We start from the raw sequence: 21369 nt of genomic DNA on the forward strand, positions 1-21369 counted from the left end.
CCAGTCTCGGCACACCAAGGCCCTGCTCTGCAGAGCTGCCCAGTGCTCCCAGCTGGCCCCAGCTCTGCCCCAGCAGTGCACAGCCTCAAGCCCACTGGAGCACAGAGGAGACAAGCTGCGCAATGCCCAGGAACAGCATCAGCTCCTCTCCCTTCTAGAAAGGGCCAGGATGCGGAATTTAGCTCACCCTGCCAAGCCCCACTGTGGGCCCCGGGGACTCACTGTGCTTGGAAGAGGAAGACCCTCCAGTCAGCTGTCCTGAGGTAGAAGACGTTGGGCCTCTTGCTGTAGTCCGATGCCCGCGTGGCAAGTGAGTGGTGGATGCTAATGGCGTTCTTCAGCTCCTCTTCCGCCAGAGCCTTCCCTGGCTTGTACTCCTCCTGCAGGGCACCAGGCGCTTCAGAGCCAGCTGAGGGCTGCTCTGACCACAACCCAGGACCACTTTGGAGGCTGGCCTCCAGCTGAGCCCAGGGGCAGGGCCCCAGCCCGTAACCCCACACGACCACAGCACTCCTCACCTTTTGCAGGTAGAGAATCATCCCCTTCAGGATGGCGTGGAAGGGCTTCCAGCCGCGCTTCCCTCGGGGGGCTGCGGGAGAGGAGAGCAGCCCATGGATCACCCCCCTGCGAGCCGTGCCACGCTACACGTCACCCCACCCCGGGGACATGCAGCATGCCTGCACCATCCCCGTGCACCTGAGCCCATGCTGGGCACGTGGCTGGCAGATGGGGCTGCAGGGGGGGCTACATGCCCGGGGATGAAGACAGAACGCTGCCACACGCCAGGTAACGCTGGCAGCGCCTGATCGGATCAAGGTGGCATTAGGCAGCCGGGGCTTAGCGAGGATTTTGCAGTGGAAACAGGGAATGTGGCTGGCAGCACAGAACCTGCAGCATGCTTACAGCACTGCGGGATGTCTCAGCACGCACCCCCGGCTCTCCCAGCACCACAGGAAGGGAGAGCCCTTCAGCCCCCACCCTGGGAGTGAATCGCCCACCGCAGCCCTATGCACGTGGAGGAGGGCTGATGCTGCAGGCAGGCTTAGTGCTACGTGCAGACTGCACAGGGTGACCCCTGCCCTTCTCCCTCTGTCAGAGCTCCTGTAGCTCTCCAGTGTCCCCTCCCCAACACCTACTTTTCTTGCAGTCGGGATCAGCGTGAATCTTGCGCACTAACAGTCCGTGCTTGTAGGTGGCGATGCTGGAGTCCTGGGAGAAGTCCAGGAAGGGGTTACTGCAGCTGCTGATGCGTTTGATGGACTTAGGTTTGGGGTCAGCCAGCTCTGAAAGGGACTTCCTCAGCTCCTCCTCGTCTCTGCCAGGTATTGATTTGGTTAGGAGTGCCTGTGACCTTGCTGGGGACAGCAAACGTCAAGCCTCCCACTCACAGGCCAGGCTGAGCAGTTTGCTGTCACCACTGAAGAGCATCCTGCAGCCCAGCCTAAGTGCCCCTGCCCCGTGATGCTGGCAGCTGTGCTGCTGCCGGGGTGAGCCATAGGGGCAATGCCGCTGCTCCTGGCTGGGGGGACCTGTCCTCGGGAGCGAGCAGCCTTTGTGGACCGCTGCTGGCCTGGCTGTTGAGCAGTGCTTCACAACTCTCAGCCCACCCTGCAGGGCAACGCACCTCGCTCACACTCTCCTTGCCAACAATGTCCCCTCGCCCTCCGGGCTGCATCGCTTCCCTCCCCCGCCCCAGCACGGAGCTGTGGGAGCCCGGAGCTGCGGCCTCCCCCCTCCCTCGTAACCGTTCGCTGCTAATTAAACCCCTCAGCATCTGCCGGCGTCTCCATGGCAGCAGCCCGAGCGCATTGGCTCAGCGCTGGCGGAACCGCCGGGCTGATTAATCCCCGCAGCGCGGGCGCTGCCGCTCCTGCTGCTGGAGATGGCAGCTGTAGGCGAAGGTGCGGGTGCCCGGGCACAGCCACGGCGCTGCCTACTCCGACCCCGGGCACCCGCTGCCTGGGCGCACAGCGAGGCCGGGCACAGCCACAGCTGTGGGAGCTGCCCTCGGGGCCCCAACGCAGTGCCGTGCTGGGGCAGAGGGCTGGCACCCACCGCAGTTCCCTGGGCACCTCCATCCCTACCCCACACCCCCCTCCCTGACACAGCCTTGGGCAGCGGCACACTCCAGGGCCGGGGTTGTGGAGGCAGCCACACCATCATGGTGACACCAGCACCTGCCCGGCCTATACAGCCAGTCCCCCCATGGGATGCTCACATGGCCCACTGCAGCTTTTCGTTCTTGATGGAGCCGTACAGCGCCTGTGGAGAGAGGAGCAGGGTTTGAATCAGGACAGATGTTCTGTGCACGGAGGGGCACTAAAGGTTAAGGCAACCCCGGGGCAACCCGTCCTGCACACAGCCCTTCCTTTCTGGCACCGTGCTGACAGCCAGGCCCCCATTCTGCACATATTAGAGCTTACAGGTGATTTATGGGCACTGCAGGACTCCCAGCCAGGACATGGATGGGGCACTGTGCTGGGGCACGGCCCAGGCTGTCACCTTCCTTCCTCCTGTGTCTGGAGGCCATCAGATTGCTGGTTCTCCCTGCTGGGCTGGCCAAACAGAGAGCCTTCAGGCCCAGGACAGAGCCTTTGGGTTGGGGCAGCTCTGCAGGACATTAGTCTGTGCTAGGGCTTCCAGCGCTCCTGCATCCAGGAGGATGCAGGCAGCAGCCACCCAACACAATTTGTCCTCTTGCACTTGTGGGCACCGCCAGACCCCAGGAGCACAGTTACATTTCAGTGGGGACTTCAGTGAGGTCTGGCATCTACTCCGTGTGGGATTTGCATCTTTTAGCACACGTGTTCAGGAGCACCACAGTGATCTGGTGGCTCTCTAAGCAAAGATGACAAGCACCTACCCCAGGGTGCTGCAAACTGCCTACCCACTCTTCCTGGGGCCTCCACACTCTCTGACCCTTGCTGAGTTCAGCAAGGCAGGGCCCCATGCCTGCATTTCAGCTGGGAAAAATAGCAAAGTCCATCTGCAGATGGACCTGGGGCTGCGTTCCCTGTCCGGCCCCAGCTGGGTGCGAGCCACAGGCACTCAGCCCAGCCCTGTAGCACAAGAGGTTCTGGAGAAGGTTCCCAGCAGCATTCGCTCAGCACTCCAGATCAAGGAGCAGGACAGGTCTGGAAGGCATCATCCTCAGAGGAAGATAATCGAGTTGTGCACAGACTGTTCAGGCAGCTGTCAACATCCATCTCTTGGCCGGAGACTGCTGGGGAGAGAGCTTGCTGGTGGCTGATAAAGTACAACTGCAGGCTCGCAGGGACCCAGCCAACAGACCCGGCAGCATCTGGGGAAGGCAAATCCATCATCCCCGAGATGTGCAGTGGCCAGAGCGGAAGAAGGACCAGGATTATCACGTGTGTTCTGCTCAGGGGAGCACTGGCCCAGCACCAGCTTGTTTTGCAGAAGATGAGAGGGCCTCCCTGTCTGCAGGCAAAAAGCAGGGTTGGCTGCTCCTGGGAAGGCAACAGCCCCCAGGAGGCACAGCCACAGTGCTCCAGGGCAGGTTGTACCCAGCTCTGTTTGTGCTGCCCTGGGAGGAGCAGGGGACAGGCAGGAGATGGAAGCAGGCTGCTGAGGAGCAGTATGGGCAATACGGAATTGCTATGGGGAGCGGGAGGGATGGGATCTCACAGATGGAAAGCAGCTGAGAGGGACTAAGAACAACAGAAACAAGAATAATAGAAAAATGGCACAGAGAAGTGGAGTGCTGAGCTGGTGGGAACACACTTGGGAAGCAATTCTGAAAGACAGCAGCATCTGCACAGTGTTGGAGAGCAGCACAGTTGGGCAGCACTACAAAAACATGGGCTCTGGGACTACATAGGAACACTTCAAAAGATAACCTGACTGGTGGCTTCAGAAGGCTCCCACAGCCCCGCTACAAGCACCAGGAGCATCCCACGAGCCTGCTGTGGGCAGGAGCTGCTGAGAAGCCTCAGACACTGGGCTGTGGGCTTCCAGTGCCCCTGCATAAGGGGAACACAAATGCAAGGTGGGGAGGAGAGGACAGCACAAAGCCTGCACTGGGACCCTGCACTGGGACTCTGACTTCTGACTGCCATCCCCAGCAGGCAGCAGTGTCATGCCTGGAGGAGACAAACCTGGTGGGCTCAGCCCCGCTCTGAGCTGAGGATGCTCTGCACCACACTGCCCGCTGCTGCTCTGTGCTCCCACTGCTTGCCACCCATCTGTGATGCAGGACTCCTCTGACAAGGCAGAGTGGGCTCTGCAGCCCAGCTCCCCATGGCTGTCAGCACAGACTACAGCACTGTGGCTCATCTCTGCAGGTCCCTCTCTCCTGCCCGTCTTTGCCCTATGGATTCATTTCCAAGGAGGCAAATGATGGCACTTTTTGTCATCGCTAAATTAGTAAGCCCTGCCCAGCAGAAAGCAGGGTGCTAGTGGGGAACTGGCCCTGTGCCACTGAGGCTGACCCAAAGCAGAAGGTTTTTGCTGCCTTTTTTGTTGCCATCGCAGGGTTATGAGCTCACTGCTGCAGCACGCAGGGTAAGGCAGCAAGCTCTGCCTTAGACATGCGCAACACCAGGGAGACCCAGAGATGTACTGCTCCAGCGGGACTGCCAATGGAACCAGCACACCTTCCTTCAGTGACCCCCCAAAAGGGGCTGGCTGGATGTGCCCAGGTGCTGCTCCAGCACACATCTGCAGTGGGGTGTGGAGGCTGTACCAGCAAGGAGCAACATCCTTGCACAGGGACAGTTCGGCTGCACAGACAGCCCTCTCCTCATCCCTCTGTCTCAGAGCAGCGCAAAGCGGGGCAGATTCAGTGCTGGCATGGGAGCAGGGCAGCAGGTGGTCCTGGATGCAGCACTGGGACAGATGGGACTGCACTGAGGGCTGCAGCCCAGCGTGTCCCTAACAGGGAAGCGGTGTGACGTTCTGCAGAGCAGTGTGATGCTCTGCACAAAAGACCTCTCAGCCATAGAGTGCCCTCCTGCAGGCACTCTGCCTCTCTTGGGTATATCACTACTAGAGCTCAGCCACAGCTCTCCCCAACTTTTCCTTAGCAAAGTTCCTTTCCATTCACCCAGCTCTGGAGCTGGGTGCTCCAGACACGCAGATGCCTCGGCTGTGCCAATACACACGGCACGGTCACACGGGGACGTACGGCTCTACCGCTCCAGGCCTCCATCACCCTGCGGACACTCCGCCGTCTGCCGCGCGGGCACGGACCACGCTCAGCCGCTCGGCCACCTGCGGCACCCCGTGCCCCCGCCCCCTCGATCCCTCGCACCGAGGAGCAGCTCCCCTCCAGCCGCTGCTTCCATCCGAGTGCGTCACAACCTCGTGCTGTTCCCAGACCGCCGCGATGGCCGGCTCCGCTCCTGCCCGGCACGGCGGTGCGTGTCCAGCGCCAGCCCCGCCACCTCTCCGCACCGAGCACGGCGGCACAGCAGCCCAACTCCCCGAAACCGATGCCAACAGACGGCGGGCGCGCTCCCGACAGCCGGCAGCCCATTTTTCCCGACAGGAGCCCCTCCTTCTCCCCTGCTCTCGGCTCAGAACGGGACCGCAGCGCCGCAGCCCGCAACGCCCGGCACAGCGCCCCGCACCGCCCCGCCCCGCCCCGCACCGTGCCGCTTGGCCGGGAGGGAGGGCAGCCCCGAGCGACAACGGCTCAGCCCCCGATGTGCCCCGATCTGCCCCGCACGACGTTTCCGACCGCGCCGCCGCGCAGTGTCCCGCCGCAATGTCACGCAGCCCGGGGGCTGCGGGCACCGGGCACGGCCCCGCCGCAGCGCAGCGCCTGGAGAGCCGAACCGAGCCGAGCCGAGCCGAACCGAGCTGAGCCGAGCCGAGCTGAGCCGAACCGAGCCGAGCCGAACCGAGCCGAGCCGAGCCGAGCTGAGCCGAACCGAGCTGAGCCGAGCCGAGCCGAGCCGCGCCCGTCCGCGCTCGTGCTGCCGCGGAGCCCCGGCGCCGCGCAACCCGCCCGGCGCTTACCGGCTTCTTCTTGCGGCGGCTCTGGAGCCGGCTGACCACCAGGTCGGTGTACAGCACGGGTTTCAGGGTGCGGGAGCGCTGTGGCCAGCCGTAACAGAAGGTCTCCACGCCGCGGTAGTTGCGCCCGTAGCGCACGGAGCACATGGAGCGGGACCGCATACGGCCCGCGCTGCTGTTGATGCTGTTGACACCGATCATGGTGCCGGTGCCGGCGGCGGCGGGGGCGGCCCGACCCGGCCCGACCCTGTCCTGCCCTGCCCCGCCCGGGCCCCCGCACCCGCGGCCCGCTCCCCGCCGCCGCCGCCTGTTGAAGCCGGGCCGGGCAGGGCAGGGCTCGGCGGCTGATGCCCGCGGGAGGCGGCTCCCCGCCCCGCTCCGCCCGCCGCCCGCCGCAGCCAATGGCGGCCCCGCGGCGGGGATCGGGGAGCGGGGAGAGGGGCTCGGCCGAGCCCAGCCGGGCGCGGGGCCGTGCCGGGGGGCGGGACCGCGCTGCGGGGCTCAAAATGGAGGCGGCCGGCCCGGCGGGGAGCGGATGCTACGAGCGGTCCAGCCGCGGGACGCCCCGCCGGGTGGCAGGGATGTCGGCACGGTGCTGTCGGGGCGCCGCGGTGCGGAGCCGTGAGTCCGGACACCCGCACAGGTACCACGGAGATAAGCGGGGTGTGAGGCGGGCGGGGAGCAGCTGCCCGAGCATCACGCGGCTGGGCTGCGCTCGCTGGGGAGCACCGAGCCTGCCCATAGTGACGCTGAGCTGGGGGGCTCCCGCCCGCTCTCTCCCATCCTCAGGTGCCCGTCCTACAATTAACCTCTCTGCTCGGGGCAGGGTGCTGCTGCTCCGTGCAGAAGCGAAGGGCCAATCATCCTTGGAGCCGAGATGAGGATGGATGCGCAACCCGCTTAAGCGTGACTGGAGGAGATGCGGCCAGGGCAGGAGGGGAAATTTTCCACTGTCGTCACTGCTCGGCATGTTGACTGCCGTGCCAAACCTGCAGGGCAGAGCAGGCTGCTCTCGGATGGAAGCAGTGAATCCTGAGGTCAGTGGGCTGTAGAGTGCTACCAGGGGCAATCGGGCTGAGAAAGTCCAGCTGTGCTTCCGGTTCTGAGGTGGGAGCCAGCCCTACTTCTCACATCTGCTCCTCACTCACCCAGCGTGCAGAGCATCTGATTGCTGTGCCCCTAAGCTGGGAGTACGGCCCCTCCTGCTCCTTCCCCATGGGGCTGCCTGCATGCTAGGGTTCGCTTCATTAACAGCTGTGAAAGCTGGAAAGTAGCACAGATAGAGCTGACTGCTAAGTAGCGCTGGGAAAGAGGGGGGCTGAACTGGTTTTGCGTCTGAAAGCTCAGCAAAGCACAAGACTAAGCTATGGAACAAAGATACAGAAGATCTAAGGCTCCCCAAATTGATCAGTTGGGTAAAAGTCAAATCCACACTTGAAATGCACAGCCAGCAGCAGTGAATGAAGACCTAGGGGCTGGGCAGAAATCATACCTACAAGAGGACAACTGGGTCCCAGGACTAAGCTAACTAGCACACAATGCCTTTGTAGAACACCAGTATGCCTCCCTCTGTGCTGGCTGGGCAGCTGTGCTCCTTTGGCTGCTGCAGTCCAAGCCCAGCCTGCAGGCACAGGCACCCCCAAGCATAGCACTGAAAGCTCCCACATCCCCAGGTGGTGAGGACACCCAGGTGGGCTGGGCTCTGCCTGCAGAGCATGGCTACAGGGGTTGTCAGGGAGATGAAGGCTTCCAGCAGCTGTGTTTGCCCAGCAGGGCAGCATCACTGCCTTAGCTCAGTGGCAGGGGCACAGCGAGGCATGCTGGTGAGGGGGATGTGGTGTTCAGCTGTGAAAGCACAAGCTTTAAGTGTTTTGCTTTCTTTTGCAGGAAACTCTTGAGTGTTTACACGCATTATCTTGTAGCAGATAAAGTTTGTGTCTGACTCAAGCTGCCACCTGCTCTCAGGCATCGTGATGCCTTTGTCTTAGGACTTCTGCAGCCAAAGAGGGAGAAAATGTGGTTCCCATGGATGTCCCTTCCTGGTGTTGCCCACAGACTCACAGGGCCTTTTGCCCCTGAAGCTCCAAGACCTTTTTTCTGTGCTGCTGGAGCAGCCCCTGGGCTCTGGGAAGCCCCTTTGAAGCTTGCCAGCCCTTCCCCTCCCCTGCTGTACTTAGGAAATGCGTGTGCTCCTGCAGCACTAAAATTAGCTGGCCAGCTGTGCATGCAGAGGAGCTTCAGTTCCCAGGTGGGGGACCCAGGTTTGTAGAGGAGGCAGCATCCTATATAGGTTAATGGGACTAGCGCTGGCTATTGCAGGGAGAAAATATGCTTTCCTCATTTCTCTGCTGCTCAAGCTTTTAACAGGACCAAGGAGCCAAAGCCTACAGTGGACAGAGAGCATGTTCTCCCACTGAGCCTGGCAAAAGTTGCCCAAGAGTAGCCCAGCCCCTCTGCCTTTTATGTGTCAGCTCCCTGCCCAGCACTTCGCACGTTCCAGCTGCCCTGAGGCTCTGTGCATGGACAGAGCTCCCAAGGGAGCAATGGAGAAGCTGCAGCCTGTCCCTGGTGCACCACCTGGGAGATGCCTTTTGCTCCCACTCCCCAGCACGGCACTGATACAGAGGCGTCTGAAAAGCGGCTGTGGGAAGCTCCGCAGCTGCAGAGGGAACAGTCCATTTTTAGCAGCTCAGCCTCCCCACTGCGGGCTGCAGGCAGCGATGTGCAGGGAGGTGCTCCCGTACCATCAGGTGCAGAGCTGCAGCCCCTGGCACCACAGCACTGGCCTGTACTAGGTGAGGAGCTCGACCCTACCCACAGCAGACTGCTGAGCTATGTGCTTACTGCCCTATCTCACACAGGCTGAGATCTGATGAGATAATATGATTGTGCCTGCTTGGGCACCTTTTGTGGTGGAAGCTGAGCTGCAGCACCTGCATTATGGGTACCCTGGCTGTAGGGTGCTGTGGGTATCCAGCTCTATGGTGCTGGGGACTTCACCAAGAGCCTGCAGAGGGACCTGCGGGGTTGAGATGATCCTGGATAATGCAGCACTGGGGGAGAGCAGAGGTTCAGGGTCTTCATTTTGGACATTTCTCTTCCATGCTGGGTGCTGAATGTCTTTTCTGGAGCTGGGTTTAAAATTAGGGAAGATTTTTTTTCTAGTTCCTTTCACAGGAGAAGCGTGGGCCAGGAGGGAGGACAGCCCTATTGAGCACTGCTGGTAACCCCTTAATGATGGGGTGAGCAGCACAGCCAGGAATAGACCTACAAAGGCTGAAAACAGAGCTCAGCTCTTTACCCCATGTTGCCTCTTTTCATAAGGCACCTCCCACAGGAGTGGCTCTGGCACCTCGTGGGAACCCATTTCCCACAGCCCCAGTGCTCTCCAACCACAATGCCTCACAGACACTGATGATTTCTGCCCTATGAGCCCCATGGGGATGAGCCCTGTTCCCAGACTGCCTCAGCCACAGCCTGTACCAGGTCCCCAGCGCACCCAGATCCTGTAGCCCGTGTCAACACCACTTCTTCTGTTCATGCCTCAGCTCAAGGTCAGGCTGTCCCCTCTGTGCTGCAGGACTGTGAGGCAGCCAGCTCCTCCCTGCAAGCAGCAGCAGGGCTGTGCTGCTCCTGCATTAGCCAGGGAGGCTGAGAAACAGCTACAAGACAGAGGGACACCAGGGATGGAAAGACATCCCCTATGACCAGAGCAGCTGCCTGGAGGCTGAGGCTCCCAACAGTCCTGTGAGGAAGAGGCCAGCCTCTGTCCTCCCGCAGGAAGGGGCCAGCTCAGGCTGCTGGCATCAGCTCCTGGCAGTGGCCAAGCACAGCCACTCTTAGACATGTTGCCCTTCCCCAGACCTCAGCACCACAGAGAGAAAGCTGTGGGCCAAGGGAACGCCACTGACCCTGCCTTTTTCAGCAGCTTGATAGAAGTGTGAGGATGAACACCTTCACTGCATCCCATGGAGCCATCATGTGATCCCACCCAAAGCTCTTGCCCTTGTTCCTGTATCCTGGCTGGCGAGGGAGAGAACCAGTTTTACCTTGAGCAGCTCCTTGGGGAAGTCAGTGCCTCCGTTGAGCCCCTCCAAGTTACCAATGAAGTCAGAGCAGGACATTCTTTTCCCGATGTTCTGGGGAAGTCAGGTAAGAGAAACGTGGGGTTTATCTTGGGGCCAGGGGACAGCAGCTGGCTGGAACAGCTTGGGGAGGCTGCCTGAAGGCACGGGAAGCTGCCTGCTGTGCTCAGACTGGGGGCCTTAAGCAGCTTCCTTTCTCTAAGCTGGGGGTGACTGCTCTCAGCACCAGCAAGGTGTGGGGTCTCACTCCCACCCCCTCTCCCTGCTTCTTTTCCTCTTCATTCCTCACCCCCCCTCTGTACCTTCCAGCTCAGTGTATCTCCTTGCAAATCTTATTCTATTCTCCACCATCTCCCTCTCTCATTCAGTCTTTCTCCTGTCTCATCCCCATACGTGCTGGGGCTGCTCACCCCTACAGGTCTCACATCTCCAGCACACATGGCTCTGTCTGGGGCACCTGCAGGTGGGGCAGAAAGGGCAGGGGACAGAATGGGCTGGAGGCAGGGTTAACTTACATGTCCATGCAGATCTGTGTTCAGCAACATCAGGGCACAGGTCAGGGTGTGGGCTCCATCTGCAGCACAAGCACAGGGCAGGAATTAGAGCCCCTTGGCACAGATGGAGGTTCTGCTGAGCCCGAGGCAGTCCTGAGCCCGCTCCTCCCGGCTGAGCAGGTGGCACACAGCGTCAGCACGGTGCTGGCAGCACGCAGGTGAGGAGAGAGGAGGCCACTGGGATAAAGCCAGTCCCCAGATTGAGCGTGCAGCCCTGCAGCCCCTCAGCCAGACAGTGATGCTGCAGCTAACATTGCCCAGCCCCTAGCACGGGCACAGTGGAGCAGCACAGCCCTCTGCCAGCCAGCCAGCCAAAACCTCACCTGCCCAGAGCCAAACCAGAGCAGACTCAGCACATGAACACACACGGGGGGAGCGCAAGGACATATAACACTGAAGTGAAACAGTGCAGGCTGGGTGCTCCTCTGTGCCACCCTGGGTGCTGGGCAGCGGCACTTTCTCACCTGGCTCTTCCCTGAGCCGTGGGTCTGAGCTGGGCTCTGTGTGCTCAGGAGGGCCTTCTCTCGCCTCGTGTGCTAATCTGCTCAAGGTCAGAATTAAGGATGTGTTGAGCCCTAGTTATGCATCTTCCAACTGGAGCAGGTTTTTTTTTTTTTTGTTATTATTATTATTTTAATAAGTCTAAAGTGTCTGTCATTTGAGGGAAATTTGTGACAGGGCTGACTCCTAAGGCGTCAGTTCACGCTCTCAGACTGAATTCTACTTTCATCTTGAGCACTCTCATTGAGCTGATGAGAACATGTGCTCTCTTGAACGAACACACCCACACGCACACTCACACACACACAGAGCTTCTTACCCTCAGAGGAGATGGCATTGGGATTGCACTCATAATAGCGCTGGGAAAAATGGGCCAGCACTCGTTCTCGCTCCTGTGTCTCTCCCATCAGGGCCAGCTCCTTTAGGAAGGACCTGAAGAAGCAGCAGCAGCAGCAGCGTTGGTCACACGTGAAGCCCAGCAGCAGTCCCCCCAACCCCTTTGCACAGTGACAGAGCTGTGGCTGTCCCCTCCTGCAGCCCCGACATGAAGCCCTGCATCCAACCCACAGCATCCAGCCCTGACGGCACATTGGGTTCTAGAAACTACATCAGGGAGGAGGTAAGGTCAGCATGAGTTTGATCTGGGCTCAGGGCCTGGAAAACTAGCCCTAGATGAGCCTGAGTGGGGAGCTAAGACCAGGGACAATCCTTTGTGCTTATGTGGCAGAGAAACTGCTTTGGGAATTGACCCAAAGGCTGTGGGGTCTGCCTGCTCCTGCAGATGTTTGTGGGGATGAGGAGCTGCAAAGGACACAATCTGTTGGGACGCATTTAGGTGGTCATGATGCATGCACACGGCCACACTCAGATTGTCTGACCTGAGGGCCTGGTCCAGGCTCATCCCTGTGAACACGAAGAACTTCAGATATTCCCCTGCCACCATCTTGCTGAACTCGTTGCTGAAAGAAAAAGGGGGGAGAGAGAGTGGGATCAACCAGGCTGGGGGGGACATCAAAATGCAGACAGGGATGGGATGGAATCTGGTGTGCTGGGTACCTCCCAGGGGACATGATGGCAGGGTTGTGGGAAACATGATGGAGACAGAGGCACCCCAGTGTCCCCACAGGGTCACCCACAGATTCAATATGTCAGTTAGCTGGCTCCCTGTTCTCTGACACCTCGCTGAAGGTGCCTGAGATGCAGTGTGAGTAGGAAGGTTCCAAAACCTGGATGTTGCCTTTAGAGGAACACATGGTATAGATGAGCTATCACAGGGACAGGTCTTTGGGGTCCTGCCAGCGGTTCTCTGACAGCTCATTGCCCTCAAGGGAAGCAGCTGTGGGTATGCTGGAGTTGCTGAAGGGAGGAATGATGCAGGATGGGCCATTCTTTGTGAATACCCACACGTACTTCTTCCCCAAGTGACGGGCCACATCTGCTTTTTTAAAGCCATCCAGGTTGTAGAGCCGCTTGGCCAGGCGTTTGGCAGCCTCCAGATCAGCCTTGTGCCCATTGGAGAGCGTGTCGGTGCTGCCCAGGGCCAGCTGCTCCATGCTGTCCATCTCTGAGTCCGAGTCAGAAACCAGCTGGCTCATGGGGTGCTCACTGCAATGGGAAGGGACACACCATGTTAGTTTGCCCACAGGTCCCTTGTTTGCTCAGCCTCTCAGGGGATGCAGATCCTCACCCTGCTCCGGGGGCCAGCAGCTCTGCTGGGCCATACTGGTTAGAGGTGCTCCAGGGTCAGGGCTAAGTGCTAAGGTAAAGCCTGGAGATGTGGCTGGAAGAGAGGTAGGTGACAGGGCCAAGGCCCTCAAAGCCATGTCCAAACCAGCCATGGTCAGACAGGACAGCTGTTGGGAAGTCCCCCACCCTAAGCCTGCAAGACTTCGTGTGCGGGCTCAGGCTCTGCCAAAGCCAGCTGCAGCAGGACGGGGAGCAGAAACATGCACATGCTGTACTCTATATCGGTACGCCTTTTTTAACCCAGGCAAGCTCCTTGTGCTGCTCTCGAGTGCAGCTTTCTGCCCAGAACAAGAAGACCATAATTCCTGCACTTGGCTTTTCCCATCCACAAACTTCAAAGCACTTCACAGAGGGAAGAAGTGAGGCACAGAGAGTGAAGATGAAGGAGAAACCCCCCCCCAGCCTCCGGCACAGCATGGTGTGCTGGGGCTGCCTGTCAGCTCTCAGCCCCGCTGCCTTACATGGCCATGCTGGGAGCACGCTCTTGGCTGCTTCTAGCACTCTGACTCAGCCGCACACAAATTATCCCAACAAAAAGTAAGTTGAATCTAATCAACAACGAACGTTAAGCAATTCTGACCTCGCCCAAATTTTCTGGCAGACCTCGCACTGTTCCAATCTGTTTTATTTTTAAGTCTCTAATTGACTTTTAAGAAGGCCTCCTCTCCTGAGCCAATTACCCAGGCCGATCTCCAGAGGCTCCACTCCTCCCACTAAGGACAAAGCTGCTCCTCACTGCCTTTGGGCTGCAGCTGGTGCTGTCCCAGAGGAGCCCCACACAGCAGGGACAGGCTGCCCCATGCCTCAGGGAGCTCTTGGCATCCCAGTGGGATGGGGAAGTGTCTGGGCACAAAACTGCGGCTGGATGTGGATGTGGCAGACACAGTGCTAGCGTGTCAGTCCCAAGGGAGATGCACTGGTCTTGAGCAAGTGTAAGGCCTGGCAGCTCCAGGCAGTGGCTGCTGAAACAGAGCTGCTGCACCCTCAGCCAGGACAGTGCTACCTCTCTTCAGGAGCAGGAGGTAAACGCAGTGGCACCTGCAGATCACAGCTCAGAAAACAGCCTGCAATCATGGGAACACAGCACTATCTCAGCCCAGCAGCTCCGAGGTTGCCTTTGTGGCCACAGACTGAGCTACAAAACCCAAAGTGCATTGCTCCTCCATCGCTCCCTGCAAAGCAAGCAGCTGCCCAGCCATCCTCCAAAGACCTTTTCATTCTTCTCAACCAATATCACTGAAATCTCCCCATACCATTCTGGGCCTTGATACCCTCACTGAAAGGCTGTCCTCCCTGCCACAGCTGCTGCGTGGTACCTCCTGCAGTGAACCCAGCACTCAGAGTCTCCTCTACAACCTCTTCCCAAGCTGCACTTTCCCACACAGTGCCAAGCTCCAGCTGTGGGGTCACCTACAAAACCTCCTTGATCTTCCACATCTCCATCTCGCAGCAGGTTCCCAACCTGTGGCTTTGGCTCTTTCCTGGCTTCTTGAAACTAGCATGCAGGGATTGCAGTTTGTTTCCTAAAGTCAATATACTTGCAGGATCTGCCATCCCTTCCCTCACCGAGCCCCAATTCTGATTTTGGTCTTTATATCAGCAGAACATGACCTTACGGTCAGGACAAGGCAGCTGTACAAGCAATGACAAGCTCCCAGCCAGTCTACGAGGTGGACTTTTGTTCAAGCCACTACCATGATGCTATATGAGGACCACCAGTGTGGGCAGTTCAGCTGTGCCCCACTGATGGCTGCCTTCTACTCCAGCTGGTTGGAGAATGCCCATTCTGCAAGGAGAAAAGCAGGAACCCAGCCCTCAAGCAAACAGCAAGCAGAGCAAAGAGCATACGTCCACGTCTGAGGCAACTGAGGTGACACTAATTTTCTTGCCAGTGACCTAATGTCTCAGAGGATTATTTTAGTGTACTTTCTAAGTGACATTTCAGTTTGGCTTGAAGAAACACGGAGATCATAATTTTACTTTAGATGTATTTCCAACTCGAGCACCGGTTTGCACTTAAGGAATAATGATCAAATTTGGTATTGTATGAGCATCTCCAGTGTGCCTGGCATGAGTCACCGTGGAGCGGGCCCAGGGCGAGCGCAGCCCTGCCAGCACAGCACAGCCAGCGGTACCCACAGTGCCTGCAGCACAGCCCTGCTCCTGATGGGCGCCCACTTGGTGGGCAGCAAGGGCCCCCACAGCTGCTTCCAGGGCCTCAGGGCAGGGTCTGGCAGCAATAAAATGCTTCTGGAGCAGTTCTGCAATGAAAGAACTGAAGACAGTCGATATGTAGGGTCCACATGCCTCACTTCTTGGTTCCAAATACTCTTTAACAGAACCATTTCTCTTCTGACCCTCAAATATTCCAGCTCCAGACTCTTATTAATCTTTTACCAGTCACAAATATGTCTCTTTTTTTGGGCCCAAATTCTCACCCACCTGTGCACCAGCCATGCCTTTCTGTGCCCACACCCTCCTGCCCAAGGCCCTGCTCCTTTCCTGCCTCCAGATTCTCCCTCTCTGAGCCCCATACTTCCTTCTCAAGGCGAAGCACACAGTTCCTGGACCCAAACACTCACTGTCTCACCTTGAGATCCCTTCTCTGTCTGAGAGCTCAGAGCACTGCAGGAAGAACTGGAGCTCCTTCCTGCACTGCAGTGCAGTGTGTTGCTGCAGGAGCTCCGACCTCCACCTTGCCACAGGGAGCTTGCTCAGCACTGTGGGGCAGCAACAAGCTGTCAGCTCAGCAAAGCCTGCCCTAGGGTGCCCACCAACCCTCACTGCCAACAGGGATGTAAGTGCATGGTGGAACCCTCACCAGCACCCTGTTCCTTGAGACTACTCAGCCAGGAGCCCACTGCACCCAGACAGGGGCATTCTGTTGAGCCCCCATGTCACCCAGGTCCTGTTGCCATGTGAGACACCTGCTGCAAGCAATTCAAAAACACCTACCACGAACCACTTGTTCCCTAAAAAGGACCACAGGGAACCTGGATTAATTCCTGCAGCATGGATGGGGCAGGGAGCCCAGTCTGAGGCAGGGAGGTGCATGGGGCAGCCCAGCACCACCTCAGTTTTGGTGCCCCACACGTGTGGCTCTGTGCCCGACCCTTCTGCCCAGCACACCCAGCCTGCCTAATATCACTGCTAAGAATGTACCAGACCGGATCTTTGGCTGAGCTAAATAAATGCGGCTCCCTCCACTGGTCTCAGTGGAGTGACTTTGATTTATGACAGCTGAGATCTGGGCTGGTTCATTCCTTGCAAAATTGAAGTTGGGCTGGGAGGACACTTGAAGGTCAGCCAGGCCAGCCTCCAAGCGTGGGCAGAACCGGTGCTGCTGTCCTCGTCCGGCAGCTGTGCCCAGCCGGCTCCCAGATCGCCCAGCAGCCCTGCCAACATCGCTGCGCCCACAGACAGGTAAGACTCAACCTGGGGCACCGTGCCCCTCCTCGTGCTGCCTCCGTGCAGAGCGAACACACGCAGCTCTCCTGCCGCCCCGCAGCACGTCCCTCCTCCCGGCTGTTGCCGGTCCTCGCCCAGCCCCGTGCCACCGCCGCTCGTGGGGACCGGGATGGTGTCTATGGGGGCGGTCCTCCCTCGGACCAATTTCAGGAGGCAGCGGCTCGCAGGGCCGTAAATCCGGTTACTCACCAGGCGGGCGGAGGGGCAGCTTCTCCTTCAGACACACGGATGCCATGGTGCTACCCGGGCAAGCCCGCGCCTCCGGGACCTCTGGCCGAAGTCCGGCCAACGGGGCGTGAGCGAGCGCGCCCCGCGGGACCGCATCGGAGGCGATCGCAGCCCGACGCGGGGGGGCGCGTCCCGCGGGGACCCCCGTCCCCCGCCGCCCCCCTCCCCGCCGCTGCCGGGCCCCTTCCCCGCGGGCGCGGCCGCCCGTGCCCCGCCGCAGCCCCGCCGCGCTGCCCCCGCCCGCCCCGCCCCGCCCGCAGCGCCGCCCCCGGGGCCGCGGGGACCCCGCACTCCGCCGCTCCCCGCTGCGCTCCGCTCCGCTGCATCCCGGCCGCGGCCCCTTCCATCGCCGGCCGTGCCGTGCCGTGCCGTGCCGTGCCGTGCCGTGCCGCACCGCACCGCATCCCCGCCCGCCCCATCGCCGCCCGCCTCACCGCCGCCGCCAGCGGCCGCGCTGTCCCCGCGGTCCCCACTCACGCCCCCGCCGGGCCCCGCAGAGCCGCGCAGGTGGCACCTGGCCCCTCCGCCGCCGCGGGATTCCGAGCCGCACCGCCTCTCTCGTGCACGTGTGCGGCATGTGCGGGCCGGGCAGCTCGCCTCGCGTCCCCTGGCCCCGGCACCGCCGTCCATACTGGGCCTCGCGCTGCTACCTGGCCGCCCGGACACAGCAGAGCATATCAATGGGAAGCAGAACGGGTAAGAAACCCCACACACCTTAATGCCATGCTTCCTGTGCTGCAACGCTGCACGCTGTGCAGTACAGTTCGTGCCCAACCTTCAGCCCTTGCTTCCTCCTCTTTCCATCCTCAGCCCTTTCCCCATGCTTTCCCACATCACAAACTTAGCAGCCCTGTGACCCCGTGGCTCCCAGGGCACACACTGCCCAGTTTGCCCAGTGCCAACCAAGTTTCCCATGCTCAGCCCATTGGTGAACAGCCACCAGCCCTGGGCCAGCAATGAGGAGCAATTACCAGCTCCTCCCTCAATAATAAACGTCCCTGGGGGTGCACGTGGCCGTAGCTTAGCTCTGGAGTCCCAGCCGGGACCTGGGGAGCCAAGGGAGGCTGAGCACATGGATTTTAGGGCACTCACACCCTGAGGGGACACCATTTGCCTGTGTCTCTCTGGCTCTGATGCCCTACAATCTGCAGTGCCTGCCCCAGGGCTGCCCTGGGATTTAAATCTGTAATTGCAAAATGACAACCCGAGAGCAGCCCAGTTCCCACCTCACTCTTTTGCCAATGCCACCAGCCCCAGAGGGACCCCAATGCAGCACAGCATCCTGCCTCCTGCTCCTGCCTGTAAGGTCAAGACTGAAGTGTAGTCCCAGAACATTGCATGCTGAGGGATGCCAGAGCCCTGTTCTGGGCTGTGAGTGTGCAGGAGCTGAAGCTGCCTGGCCTTGCAAGGAGCTGCACACCACCACTGCCACCACAGGAGCTGGGAGTCACAGCCTGCAGAGCCCTTCGCTACCACAGGCCCCAGCCCGGCACCAGGTACATCCACAGCCCCTTCCGTGCCCCTGTGGTGCTGCTGCTGCAGCAGGAGGCCTCCTGTGAGCAGTGTTAGGCACTGTCCTTTTGGGGTCTCTGGGGCCATCTTGGTCCTTTGGTCCTTTGCCTTAACCGAGGAACAGGAAGCTGAGTCTGTCATCAGCAAGCAACCATCCATGGCTAGATCCTGCCACCCTCGGCTGCTTGGTGCCACTCGGACACCACCCATTTTATGCACAAACCTTGCCTGGCCTCTGTGCCATTGTACCCAGCCCAGAGCTCAGCTCTTCTTCTCCAGGATGCCTCCTGGATGATCCTGACACCACACAGCAGATGCAATGTCCCACCCTCCTCTCTTGACTACAGGCACCAGAGGTGACACAAAAGACAGATCCCCACACGCCCACCCCATACTAAGCCTATCAGGATAACACAGACTGTGGCCAGAAGTAATTCAGGTTTGGTTGGATACCCAAGAGAAAGCCAAGCTGCTTCCAGCACTTCTCAGGGCCCACTGGGGAAGCCTGAAAGGGTTCAGGACCCTCCAGTATTGCACAAGATGTTGTTGGGTGAGAGGAGATCTTGTGGGGAGGCAATGCAAGCAGGAAGCTCAGCACTAGTGTGACCGACACGCCAGATTCCCTGAGAGCCATCAGCTCCACACTTGGGCCATTAGGATGGACGTGGCATTTGGACTGGACCTGATCACGCTCCAGGTGAGCACACCACAGAAAAGGAAAAAGCTGCTGCCTGCCAACTGGCTGAACCCTAAGTGCCTCAGCCCAAGACCTTGCTGGGAGAGGGAAGAGTACAAGAAAGGCAGTGTATCAGCCTGGATGTGCTCTCACATATAGCCATGCTGGAAGAGGTGGGGATGAGCATCCTGGCCCACTTCCCTGCTCCCCAGCAGCACTGGTTAGGCTGTGACTACAAAATATGCAGCACAGGATATGCATGATGCTGAGCTGTGGTGGCCCAGGTGGGCAGTAAGCAATTTTGGTCACTCACCTCATGTTGGAGGCCAAGGGAGTACCAAAGCTGTCCTCTGAGCAGCAAGGGCTATGCCGAGCACCCTTCCTTCGCCTCCCCCTCTCCTCCTCCCTCTCAGTCCAGGGGGCATCTGTGGCTGAACTGGTCCCAGAGTCCGGCTCCAAGTGAGCCAGAGGAGCAAAGTTCTCCTCGATCAGCTTCGCACTGTCTCGGATCTGTCCCTGTACTTCTGGGGTGAGGGCTGGGAGATCAAAAGTGAAAAAGGTCCCTTGAGTGCGGGCTGGGGAGGAGAGGATGTCAATGGAGTCCAGGCTGGTGTAAGATGTGCCTTTGGCTCGATGGGACTCCATGATGCTCTCAAAATGCTTGCTGAAAGAGTCCATGCCATCCTTGGAGAGGCTGTGCCCTAGCAGGAAGGGCACTGGAGACTTGAGCATACCCTGTGTGTCTCGATCCATGATCCTAAAGGGAAAGAAAGCAAGAGGAACTGGTCACTGAGGAGCAAGAGGTCAAAGCCCCAAACAAAAGCCCATGCGTTGCTCCAGAAGGAAAGTGGGGAGGGCAGAAGTCTCCTCTGAACATCTGAATACACCAGGCCTCCAAAGGAAATGCCTTGTCTACCCAAGACATCATGGGAAGAGGGCTGTGCTGGCCTCCCTCCAGCCATATGCCTCTCCTTTAATGCACCATGGACTTTTGTTCCCTTAGTGGCTCATCCTCCTAAGAAGCTTACGAGATGGCTACTGCTCCCAGCCACTCGGCTTGAGCCTAGATCCAATAAACAGCTCAGGCACCAAAAACAGGATGTAGTTCAGCTCCACTGCCAAACAAATCCACAAGTGCCTGAATTTTCCATGAGCCTTCAGAGCTCCTGGCACCCACAGCACTTCTGGAGCCACTGAGGACAGCGTGACACCTTCCTCTACGTATGTGACACCGCGGTCACTGAGCCAAGCCTGCCTGCAAGGTCAGCACAAGCAGCAGCTCCCCACACTTGTTATGAAGGAGGAGGAAAGAGCAGGATGGCCTGATGGGAGTGAGAGCATCTCAAAGGGACTGGGCTGCCTTCAGACCAGCTCATCACCTCCCAGCCGAAGCACTGTGCTCTCTGAACACTGGCAAACCTCTGAGATCACCCTGCAGGAGGCTCAGCTTGCATGCAGCATGGTTCTGTGTCCAGCCCAATGCAGGAGCTCCTACATCTTGAACCCCTGAGCATTTTATCTCGGAGATGAGCCTGCCCATCAAGTCTGAGCACGTGACACAGGGATATTTCCAACAGTGTCAGCCCTTTAGTCCTATAAGTCCAAATGCAATCCTAAAAGCCTGTTTCACTTACAAGCTGCTATCGCTTTATTAGAGCACCAAAAAAGCACTTGTTATGCCACTCTCTTTCCTGATTAAATGCAAAGAACTGATCCAGCTTGTCATAACATTTGTTATGAACAAACAGCTTCACACAGAAGGCTCAGAAAATGCAGCGCTGTTACAAGCACTGAGTGATTTATCGTTTATTAGCCTTCATATCCTGCTCCAAAATCTCACGGATTATTGTAGCAGGCTCCAAGCTGTCAGCCTCACTGCACCAGAATGCAGAAGGATTCAGGGGGCAACCAGCAAGGTGGGTAAATAGTGGATACACATCACAGAGACTGATAACTGTCCTGCATTACATGCTGACAACTCAACCAGGACTTCTGAGTACCACATGGGGTGGAGCAACTGGACCTCAGCAGCCACATCAACAGAGGGGAAGGGGCTCAGGCATCCCCCAGCACATTGGCATCCACTTGCCAGTGTTCCATCTGGGAAGGCTGCCCTGGTGGCAGACGTGAGGGCTGTGCTGGGCAATTCTCTGCTCCCAGGGAGGGCAGGTGCTCCTACCTGCAGCCTGCCCTCGCACACTGGGCAGCAGGGCACAGTGCTGTAGAGCCAGCTCTGTCTCACTCAGCAGCGCTGCCTCCGGCTTTGTGCCCCCCTGGGGACACTCGAGAAGGGGGAGAGAAGCCTGCTTTCGCTGACAGGTCTGGGTGCTCTGGGACTAATGGGAATAAAGACAGCAAAGGCTTAGACTGGTCATTAGTCGTAGAGCCGGCTCTAAATATATTCAGGGAGTGGACTCTGGAAGAAGACGCTGTTTCTTATGTCACTTTCCACATCTTGTTTGATTTTGTATTGGATTTTTCATCCTGATGTCCTGCTGCATGTTCTCTTATTTGAGGAGAGATGAGAACGAAGGTGCCCTTTGGCAAGAATGTAAAGGGCAACAAAGTAGTGCGGAGCCAGTCTTTCCACACAGAGGGTGCTAAATCCCTAAGGCTAGAT

General features: G+C 58.9%; 1 protein-coding gene and 1 long non-coding RNA gene across 5 annotated transcripts in view; one reads left to right on the forward strand and one right to left on the reverse strand.

Annotated features, from left to right (window-relative positions):
• PSD (pleckstrin and Sec7 domain containing) overlaps window positions 1–21369 on the reverse strand; it is a 33848-nt gene that overhangs the window by 2597 nt on the left and 9882 nt on the right. Inside the window, 10 exon segments of the mRNA XM_032445433.1 lie at window positions 223–380; window positions 519–589; window positions 1137–1315; window positions 2219–2262; window positions 10029–10118; window positions 10580–10638; window positions 11439–11551; window positions 11998–12078; window positions 12530–12724; window positions 19063–19506. Of these exon segments, the coding sequence (XP_032301324.1) occupies window positions 223–380; window positions 519–589; window positions 1137–1315; window positions 2219–2262; window positions 10029–10118; window positions 10580–10638; window positions 11439–11551; window positions 11998–12078; window positions 12530–12724; window positions 19063–19506 (1434 nt within the window).
• LOC107315847 lies at window positions 6445–20462 on the forward strand. Of its 4 annotated transcripts, none has more exons than XR_004307734.1 (5): window positions 6445–6622; window positions 6769–7016; window positions 7867–10131; window positions 11530–11738; window positions 13110–16104. It is a non-coding gene; the product is annotated as an uncharacterized LOC107315847 (long non-coding RNA). The 4 variants fall into 4 exon arrangements; XR_001556084.2 differs by adding an exon at window positions 18421–20462 and having other exon boundaries at window positions 6446–6622; window positions 6769–10131; window positions 13110–16288; XR_004307733.1 differs by having other exon boundaries at window positions 6769–10131; window positions 14469–16104.

Source organism: Coturnix japonica, chromosome 6, assembly GCF_001577835.2.
Source record: "Coturnix japonica isolate 7356 chromosome 6, Coturnix japonica 2.1, whole genome shotgun sequence".
In the NCBI taxonomy this organism is placed as follows: Eukaryota; Metazoa; Chordata; class Aves; order Galliformes; family Phasianidae; genus Coturnix; species Coturnix japonica.